General features: G+C 34.8%; 1 protein-coding gene across 1 annotated transcript; it reads right to left on the bottom strand.

Moving 5' to 3' along the window:
* Positions 1–617: 617 nt before the first annotated feature.
* LOC122291186 (kininogen-1-like) lies at positions 618–1,136 on the bottom strand. Its single transcript, XM_043098856.1, has one exon. The coding sequence runs from the start codon at positions 1,134–1,136 to the stop codon at positions 618–620; it is 519 nt and encodes a 172-aa protein (XP_042954790.1).
* Positions 1,137–11,455: the final 10,319 nt, after the last annotated feature.

Genomic DNA, 11,455 nt, shown 5'->3' with positions numbered 1-11,455 from the left:
TTAATTAAGAACATCAGATATCCACGCGAAGAGCCCCACAACTAATTAAAATTAAGCTGAAAACCTTGAGAAAATGGATAAAGAGTCTTGACGCCCTTTTTATTAATTTATTTGTAGTACAATACAACTAAGAAAAGAAAATAAATACATATTTGGTCTTCAACCAAAAGCAGAAGCGCTTTAAGGAGAGACCAGAATTCGAGTCGTCCACATAACCATCAGACCAGGCTAGTTTCAGATCTTCAATACAACATGCAGCACATATCTTTCCCACGATATCACAGTAAACATGGGAGTACTTATTTTCCATCGACTTAACAAGACACCAGCAAAATAATAGTATCTCTCTAAGGTGGCCGGATGATGATGGTGGTGTCCCCGCTCCATGACGTTGTGGATGATGTCCTCGGCCATGAGCATGCTCTCCCACGATGTCCTCCCTCCACCACGATTCAGCATATTCAATATAGCATACTTTTCCCACAATCTCTCACAAACAAGTATGAGATTTATTTTTCATCGACTTAACAAGACAATTACAAATAACGTGCGGTCTCTCTAGATTGGATGATGATGATGATTTGGCTCCCCTCCATGGCAGTGTGGGTGATGTCCTCTCATGTGATGATCACCGTGCCCATGCCCACCACGATGTCCTCGGGCACCTCCAAGGTTAAGCCAGCTCCGTGATGCCCCCTTCCACGAGGACCGTGACCATGAGGTCCATGCCCATGCCCATGCCCATGCCCATGCCCTCTGTGATGTCCATGCCCATGCCCATGCCCTCTGTGATGTCCGCACATCATATGGGAATTCGCCCCTCCGCCTTGACAGTGGCCGCCGTGGTGTCCCTGAACAGTATAGGGTGGATGGTGATGATGATGATTTCTGTAGCGAAACATTTTTCCAAACTTTCCAGGCCCATGACCATGCCCACCATGATGTCCCCTTCCGCGATGACCATGACGACCAAGCCCCCCATGATGTCCACCAACATGACAACAGCCTACTCCGTCGTGACCATGTTCTTCACGATTATGCCCTCCACCATGACCGTGATGCCTTTCGCCAAGAGAGGGGCTGCCGGGATGTCCCTCAACATGAGGTGGCTGATGAGGAATTACCTGGAGAGACATGATTTTTCAATTCCCAAGTGATCCCAGCTAGCTCAGAGGATAGAAGTAGTGGAAGATTAAGCGAAGATTAGGAGATGAATTTGGTTGAAACTAGGGAGGCCTTTTAGGGTATATTTATAGTGATGGATGGATCAAACCAAAAGACTGATCGGTTTGAAACGTATGTGCTTACGTCAGCGCGTGGCCACAAAACAAAGTCGGTAGTATCTTTTAGCAATCTGAGTATTGTATGATCTGTGTTGTCTTGGTAGGATCACATCCATGTGAATGCGTTGACAAGAAGCGGATGCTTTTCTTCTTCTCCAAGGAAATTTTCTTCTTCTCCAAGGAAATTTTACGCACAGGTCGGTAAATACATTGCCCATGTTGTCACGTGACACCATTTATGTCATCATATAATTTAGCGATGTTTCATTGAGATTAAAATGAAAAAGAGCGAGGGAGAATATGAGAGACAAGAATTTTGTTTATTATATTTTTGTTATTCTCAGAGGATTACTATAAAGTATTGTCTATATTTATAAGAAAATACAGATGGCTTTGACAACAATACTCCCAAAACAAGACCAAGTTGGTTTGAAGTGGGCCAGCTATGGGCAAGAAATAGCGCTTTAAGTCTAAAATAGAAATGATCATTGGAATTGAATCCAATAACCCAAGTTTTTTGGATGCTTAACGAATTTTATATTATATTTATGAAGATATCTCATAAAAATAAATTTATAAATTTATATGTCGTCATATAATATGTTAGATCTACTTGATAATAAAAATAATTTTATTATCTTACATACGATATCAAATCACATTAATTTATGAGTTTACTTTTATATAATCTCTTTGTATCTAAAACATTGCTCTTTTGTATTTATATTTCAAACAATGCATTTTAGAGTAATAAGGCGTTTATTTGGATTATCGATCCCTTCATGTTGTATCTATGATCTTTTTAATGATGAGCTATAGCGACGAAGAGATCCCATAAAAATAAATCTACAAACTAACGTGATTTAATGTGGTATGTTAAATTGTACAGCTTATTTTATTGTAAAATAAACCTAATGTACCACATCAAGTTACTTCAGTTTGTAGGTATATTTTTGTAAAATCTTTTTGTAGTTAAAGCATTTCTCATATACTCAACATGGACAACTGAGGATATAAGAGTTCAATCTTTTGTGATTCGCCCTCTCTCTCTCTCTCTCTCTCTCTCTCTCACACACACACACACACATTCATTTGCGGCAACAAAGAGGAATGGAGTTTAGGAAGCCTCTGCATTTGAAATCAAAGGTTTGATTAAGCTATTATAGGTTATTTGTGCCTTTTTGGGTAGAATTGAAGGCTCAAATTTTGAGTTTTCACCAAAAACATGGAGGTCCTCAATAAAAACTATGAAGAAGAGCATAAGGGTTTGCAGGTAGTGGTATAGAGTGGTTGGTGGGTACGGTGGAAGCATTGTTATAGGCGAAGAGAAAATCTGAATTCATAAAACATTTGCGCAAAGGAAATAGAGCCTTTATGGCTCAACGATGCACCAACTTACATGGTAGATTTCTAACTATAACTGAATATGGTGGAGAAATTTGTTGTTGAGTTACGTAGAGCTGCTGCTTTGTTTTTCTCCATTCATAATGATGGGTCATTGAGTCAAAGCCAGAATAATACATCCGGTCATAAGAACATCAATTCAAAGTTGAAACAAAAAGACCCATGCACAACCACAATGGTGAGGCGTTCATATGCGGTAGCTTTGAGTATGGGTCATGCTTCAGTGGCTTAGTTTGATACTAGGGGCAAGATGGGAAATTGTGAAAGTGGTCTGATGCCTCAGTAAATCATGTATGGACAAGGCCAGCATAAGGGGTTTGACTCCTACAAAAGCATAAGATTCATTACGTACGCAACAAGGGATGGTATTGGTCTTCCCAATGGTAGTATGGCTGAAAGAGAGATTCACAATACATTAAAGAAGATGAAAACCAACTTGTTGAGTTGAAGGGAGCGATAGCCTTTTTATGTACAAAAATAGACTTGCTTTTGGGAGGTGAAAATAAGGCTTTAAGGCCAATAAGAGGAAGCCCAAAATAGGCCCTAATACTTTAAAATCAGATAAAGGAAAAAAGAAAGTTGGGTTGAACCCAATCCCTATAACCAGATCCAGGAGAGCGTGGTAGGTCAAAAGGAAGATCGGGTCATCTATATTTGAAGTGGGTTCTACGTTGGGTACATAACGGAGTAGAGATGATCGAAATGAAATGCCTTCTACTACCGGTGACACAAAAAAGGCAATGGTTAGTCTTACACCCTTGGTCAGTGTTCTTCCTTAAGAAATGATGGCAGACATGCTGGAGTTAAAGGAAAATGGTGTAAAGCGAAGGCCTAAGGGAGGTGTAGGGTCTATTGGGTTGGCATAGAAAGGATCGCCAGGTGTGGCGCACCTCCAATTAATGTTCTCTCTGATGAAATGACAGTAGCCATGTTGGAGGTGAAGGAACTTAATGTGTTGCTGAGACTTGGGGGATTTTTCAGATTTTTTGCCAACCCAAAACCTTCACCATGATGGTGATTGTGGCCTCACCACTAATGATGGAGTGAACCAATTTGTTGGCACTTTTCAGGCATCTTATGACAGCAACAATGGAGCTATTGAGAAGGTACAAGATTTGTATGTAGGAGATGGTGTGGCGAAAATTATGGGTTTGTAGTTGGTGCTTTGCAAGGAATATTTAGAGCCTAGTGTACAGTTGGGAGCTGGGTTTGGGAAAGATGTTATCCACCTATTACCTTGTTGAATCCAAGGTTTTAAGTTTCATGTGATTATAAATCTACACATGGATTTTGATGATAACAAATGAATTCAAAGAATAAAGGAGTTTCAAGCTCAAGTTGTTCACACAATGGAATCAAGTACATCAAAGAACCAAGTATGAGCAAGAAGGAAACAAGTTCACATTAAAGTCATAGAATAATGTTGTAAATCTCTTAAAATTCGAAATTAGGATTAATGCTCAAAATTAATATTTTATCATAAAGCATTAAAATACATTTTCCACATGTGCATGAATATTTTTGAAAATTAAATTTGAAAATTTTGAAAGATGATTGATTGTCATCTTTTGCATGTGCATACCTTGATTAAAGGGTTGAACTTTGAAAATATTAAAGATGATTGATTGTCATCTTTCATATGTGCATGTTTTATTTGAATATTTTCAAAAATGATTGATGCTTTTTTAGACTTATACAAAAGGTAGATGATTTTGTTTGAAAATTTTGAAAAGTAAAGTGTGCTCATTTTGTCATATGCAAAAAGTAAAAGATTAGGTTTGAATTTTTTGAAAAAGAAAAGTGTGCTCCTTTTGTCATATGCCAAAAGTAAAAGATTAGGTTTGATTTTTTTAAAAAGTGAATGATGTTGTCTTTGACAATTGAAAAAGAAGAACCTTTTATTTGAATTTTTTGAAAAAGTGAATGATGTTGTCTTTGACATGTGAATCTTTTTAAATTTGAATATGAAGTCTCATATGCCTATAAATAGATCATTTGAGAGCTTCACATTCACAACATCCAGAGCATACAACATTCATTCAAAGCTTTCACTCTCTCTTCTCTAAGCATTGAGCCTTAATCCTTGTTCATTTTGAGAGATATAATTTGTGCTGTATTATTCTTATTTCACTCATTGAGGAGTGTTTTCTGATAACCTACCCACTATCAGCTTTTGTATCAGAAAAATAGTGTGTATAACCCTTGTACATGTAGAAAGTATTCTATACGGGGAATAGTTGAATCACCACTTGTAAGGTGATTGCAAGTGTAGAGGGTGTTCTACACGGATCCTTTGTAGCAGTGTTGTTCAAAGGTGTAATAGGTTTCTATCTCCACCTGAAGGAGGTTGAATAGTGAATTTGGGAATCCTCAAGGGGTAGCTTGAAGCGAGGACGTAGGCAGTGGGGCCGAACCTCGTTAACATACTGAGTTTGCTTCTCTCTTACCCTTACTCTTTATATTTATTGTTATTTCATATTTTGTTTATATTTTATATTATATATTTGATTTATAATTGTTATGTTTTTTTAATACAACTCAATTCACCCCCCCTCTTGTGTTAGTCATCTGGGCAACATACCTCTTCCATCGATAAACAATATAGCTGGTTCATCATCAGATTAGATTTTGCAAAAGGTTAACTAGATACAACAGTGTGTAGGGATTACATGTGGAGGATTTGACGACCAATTCACAACACTATTCATTGCAATTGAGGTGTGTCAGTTACTTGAGACAAAAATCAAGATCTAGGAAGAGCAAAGAGTTAAAGGGTCTTACTTGAAAAATCAACTATGACATTAAAGGAGGTAGTTCAAGTTGAGGGAGGGTAGGACCAGTTGTATTATGAAGCCTTCATCTATTCTCGTATGATCAATCGGATTACGTAGAATGATCCTATTTAGCTTCTATGGGTGCTTTGGGTGGAGTGTTAGTTATGTGGGAAACAAGGGGTTGAATTATTTACAATGACTTGCTTTGCTTTTGAAAGGCACATTTTGTCCCAATCGGGCCTGGTTTAGATTGGATAGGTTTCTAATTTCTTCATCTAGGGCATTGTTCCCTATTATAGGCTTACTACTCATTAGGGGGTTACTATTATGGGCTAATTATTTTCGATCTCTTGTATACATGCAATGTACTGGGTTACGCCTATTTATTTTAATAAATCTTTACTTATTAAAAAAACATTTCTTATAATAAAAAGGCTTAGGTGATATTTGAGGAATGAGATGAAATGAGAATTTTATAATAATGAAATAGTTTGTGAATAATAGTGAAATGATTTGAGTTATGATTTTTATTGGATTTTAGGAAAGGTGAGAGAAAATTTTAAATAAAAATATTATAAAGTTAAAATATTGTTAAAATATAATTTTTATTTTGAAATTTGAAAAAATAGTATTATTTTTTGTGTTTTGTTTGAAAAAGTTGTATTAAGTAATGATTATATGAAAGAGTTAGAAATTTAAAATTAAAAAATTTTTATATTTAAGTTTTGTTTGGGAAGAAAATGATAAGAAAGAGATAAAATGATATATAATATGAGTATCGTTTTTCAAACCTGCCGTTATTCTTGTGTCTTTCCTGTGGCGGCCAGAGTGCCAGTATTGGCCATCCACTGACAAATTCTCATTCTCAACCTTCTTTTACTGGCGGTGAGCCACAAATATTATGGAAGAAGCCTAAGGATATAATACAGAGAGCTGCTACTTGTACGAAGAGAATAAGTGGTTCCTAGCACGCACTAGTGTGGCAGTAACAAGTCAGTGCCACATCATTATTATTATTAAAAATAAATAAAAGGAAAGAAAGAAAAAGAGAGAGCCTTTTCTCTAGCTGATTATTTTTCTTTAGGGAGCAAAAGCCTAACGTGGAGAAGGAAGACTAGGGGTGTAAAAAAAATCCGGAAAACTGGAAAATCAGACTGGACCAAACCGGATCGGATCGGTTGTGCCGGTTTGGGACCGGTCCGATCCGGAACCAGTTTTTATAACTAGGAAACCGGCCGGTTCCGGTCCGGTCCCGGTTCCACTTCATAGTGGACCGGCCCGGCCCGGACTGGACCGGTACTGTTTATATATATATATATTAATATTATATATAATATGTTTTATATTATATAGACTTTTTATATAAAATAATATAAATTATAATTATATATAAGATAATGGACTTATAATTTATAAAATAAATGTTTAATCTTGAACATAAAAATTTAATTCATCATATGCTTTTAATATATAATATTATAAATATATATTATTAATAACATTTTATTATAAGAAGTAAGAACTAAGAACTAAGAAAAAAAAAATTACTCAAATAGTCAAATATTATTACTAAATTTTGAAATAATCACTAATACTAAATAGTCAAATATTATGACTTAATACTAAATACTAATAGTCTAATATTATATTACTAATTTACTATTAATATTATACTTTCAGTCTATGTATAAACTATAATAAACTAATACTAAAGTTTAAACTACTATACTAATTTTAGTAACTAAATCACTACACTAAATAATCACATATAAAATAATCACTATAGTCTATTAATAATATAGTTATAATAATCACTAATATTTATAATCATACTAATAGTCTAATATAGACTTATAGACTTATAGTATTAATACTATATTGCATTGTTATATTCTTTAATTTATTATGTATAACCATGTAGTCTATTATATATATATATATATATGTAGTCTATTATATTAATACAATTTAAATTGTATGACCTAATACTAAATACTAATAATCTAAAACTATATTACTATTAGTATTATACTTTAAGTCTATGTATAATTTTATAATCATATATAAAATAATGATAGAATAACACTAATACTAAATTAATATACTAATACTATCATATAGTCTATCATAATATAGTTATAATAAAACAAACTCACTATAACAATTAACAAATATTAATATCATTATATGGTAGTTATAATCACTATAATGAATACTAATATTTATAATGATACTAATAGTCTAATATAGACTAAGTTATACTCATACTGATATAGTTATACTAAATCACCAATTCACCATAAGGTCCATAACTAATACTAATATATAGATATACTAATAGTTTACCATTAATACTATTATATTGTCTAATATATTATATAACTATAACTAATACTAATATAGTAATATATATATACTAATACTAATAGTCTAATATAGACTTATAGTATTAAATATTAATACTAATAGTTTATTATACATATATATATACTAATACTAATAGTCATTAATAATTATATTCTTTAATGTATAACTATATAGTCTATATATAGACTTATATGTAGTAGTAACACTAATACTATAATAGTCTTAGTTATTGTTTTCTATTTAATAATATAATTGTTATAGTGTTTTTAATTGTCTTGTATTTATTTTATTGTACCATTTTTATTTTATTGGACCCTCTATTTTTTTACTGGGCTTATTTTGGTCATTTAAGTGTGTTTTTTTTTTGTTTTGGGCCTAGCCCATTCACTGCCACTATAGCCCAGCCCGAGAACTCCACTTAACTATACCTATACGGTGCGTTTTAAGAAAATTAGGTTTACACTTTCCTTCTCTCCTCATTCGGTCCCGTGCGGCGTGCCTCTCCCTTCCCTCATACCTGCGCTGACTCCCAATCTCCCCTCTCTAGTCTCTTCTTCTTCTTCTTCCATTCTTCTTCTTGAATATTCACTCTTCAGACTTCGGTTTCTTCCTCTCCTCACAGTCACCGTCGTGCCTCACTGCCCTGGTGCATCTCGGTGGGTCTTCCACGCACAGCCCTCGTCGACGCCGTGAACCTCCCCTCACGCAGCCCCTCTCACGGACCCATGGTAATTTTTAGGATGTTTCTCTTTCATTTCACTTATCTAAGTTATTTAAAATTATTTTGAAACAATGAGACTTGCTAGTACTATGAATCTGAAATTTAGGATTTTTGTGTTATTAGGGTTGTTGTCTGTTGAATCCGAAATTTAGGATTTGTGTTATTAGGATTGTTGAATCCAAAATTTAGGATTTTTGTGATTGTGTTTGTATAAATTAAATCAATGCAAGCAGCTTGAAATCTTTAGTTTCAAAATTCTACTTGTTTGCAGATCACTTTCAGTAGAACTTTATAAAGCTTCACAGAAAATCCTGGAACATTTTTTTTATCGTTTATATTCCCTACAATGTGATTCTTTCCAGCCATAAGGTTTAAACTTTCCCATATTTAGTGAGTTCTAAGAACAATTAAGAACTAATGCTCCCATGGTAGCCCATTTTGTTTGTGCAACGAAACAGAAGATCAGAAGGTCGAGCATGGCACATGAATTTTTTTTTATTGTAGATTTTAAAACCGGAAAACCGGACCAAACCGGACCGAAAACCGGTAAAACCGGAATACCAGTTTATAAGAAAAATAGGTGCGTAATCGGTTTTGAAAAATACAAAACCGGTACCTACCGGTTCGGTCCTAGATTTTGTCCAAAACCGGACCGGTTACACCCCTAAGGAAGACTCTTTTCAAGGACCAAAACCCAAATATGAAGTCGTATGTTTAACGTGGAGAAGGAAGACTCTAGAGTTGTAAAGTATAGATCTCTTCTCTGTCAAGGCCTTCCTTCTTTTTCTTTTGCTGCAAATAGATTTCTTCTGGTGCGTGCAGATCTTACAGTTTTACATTTAATCTGGTATGGATTTGGGTGTTCCAGTCCGCACCTACTTCCTTTGTGTCGTTGCTGTCTGATTCAGTTAATCCCTTTGTTTCAATGTTATTTGTTGCAAGTAGTCTCTCTTATAGCACAAATTTTGTTTCGCTGCTCTCTATATTTTTGGTGTTCTTTGTTTTAGGTGATCCCTTTGTTTCGGTGCTCTTTGTATTTCCTTTCAAATATATTTTTTTTAATTTTTTTTTGTGCTTTCAGAAAAAAATAATCCAACTTTTTTCAGCTAAGAACATGTTGAATAACGGAGACATTTCATGAAAAATATTGATGAAAAGATAATACATAATATTAGATAAGACCACAGCCATATTTATGTATATAATAATTTGTAAAAAATAATTATCCTCACCAATTTACATACCTTTCCACAAGCTAGTTCCACTAACAATGATAAAAATCTAGAGTAGAAGATGCAGAATGAGAGAGGGGTAGATCAACGAGAGAGGGGATAAATCACCAAAATGAACTTACACTTTTGCCCATCGGTAAAAAAAATAACAATAAAATAAAAAATCCTGACAAAACAGTTAGCATGTCAGTACGCAAGCAATTCTACATACGTTTTTTATATGTATATTTCGCATTTCTCTATATTATATATATATATATATATACATGCTACAAGTAAAGGGTATTAGGGTAGGGAAGCCTCATCCAGGAAAGGGAAAAAGGTTTTAATTTGTGAACTCAATCGATCGGGTGTTTTTACAGTTTTCATCCTTTGGCTTATTTGAATAAAGTGGAAAACAAAAGTAACATTGAGATTACTTTTGCACTTTTTTCCCATCAGAGCAACGGACGTTTGCCCCCCCATACTTTGTACCATTAATCCTAACTCAAAATCCCAACCTTCACGGCATTTGACATCCAACTCTTTACAATCTTTTTCTCCTAAAATATGAGGTTTTTAGCCTTTCCGGTCCATTATTATTGTATTTCTTTCTTTTTCCTACTCTATGAACTTTCCCTTTCAGAGAACACTTTTGGGAAATGAAATCCAAGCAATGGCACATGGAGAGCCCAATTACCTGAGAGTTTTGACACACAATTCTGTTCGGTCGTCCTAGTCCTCTTTGTTTTTGGCTTTGTATTGTTCTGCTTTCATCATTCAACTAAGAAGGGATACCGACAATGAAGTCACTTTTTCACTCACACAACTATATACGTACACCCAAATTGCTATTTCGGTGAAAAAATAAACCAAATTTTAGGAGCTAAATAATTAAGAGACGTTGATATATGGATCCTGGCACCCTGGGTATGTGCATTTATGTTCTTGATCATCTGCCTTGCCTATTCAACTATAATTTGCTTTCTTTTTGTCTTTTCTTTTTTTCATGGGGAAACTCACTGGATACTACTTCATAGTTCTTATATAAAAATAAAAAATCTCTTTAATTTCCTATTTGATTTTTTTTTTTTTTGAAAATAGGTCATTGAATTCATTCAATAAATTGAAGTTACAAGTGACTTATTAATACAGAAAAAACTAGACTATAAGCCAATCTACGCATCTGTTCTAAAGCATCCCCACACACATAATAGCAGACATTGTCTTAACTTCTGAACCTCTCCTAAGCGAGAGAAGATAGCGCTCTGTATTAACAGAGAGGAAAGACCCCCTCCATCCTCCCAGGGAGATGGAGTATAGCACGCTGATACTGTAGACCTCAAGTCCAATAGCCTAATTCTACGATATTAATAACTAAATATCAAACTACAATGCAAAACAAAACATAAAACAAAACCCCAAGCACCGGCCTGAACCCCGAGCCCAGCACACCTAACAAGCATCGGCTGCACGAGCCCAGAACAGCACAAGCACCCAGCTCACGCATGGACAAACAGTCTCTACTATAGAGACCGATCATACGATCACCAGCCATAACATCGCCTGCCACTCTCGATCAACTCTTATCCCAGATTGTGTCCGATCCAGCAGCTCATTACCTCACTCGGGTAAAAACACTAATGGCCCCCCCAACGTGGGCTTTTCATCAATTTTTCAATTTTCCATCCACTA

The sequence above is a fragment of the Carya illinoinensis genome, chromosome 1, assembly GCF_018687715.1.
Source record: "Carya illinoinensis cultivar Pawnee chromosome 1, C.illinoinensisPawnee_v1, whole genome shotgun sequence".
Lineage (NCBI taxonomy): Eukaryota > Viridiplantae > Streptophyta > Magnoliopsida > Fagales > Juglandaceae > Carya > Carya illinoinensis.
The sequence above is the reverse complement of the archived record's forward strand: the minus strand, read 5'-3'. Positions and strand labels throughout refer to the sequence as shown.

Coding starts and splice junctions, on each gene's coding strand:
- LOC122291186 (XM_043098856.1), bottom strand. CDS start 1,136: ATGTCTCTCCAGGTAATTCCTCATCAGCCACCTCATGTTGAGGGACAT.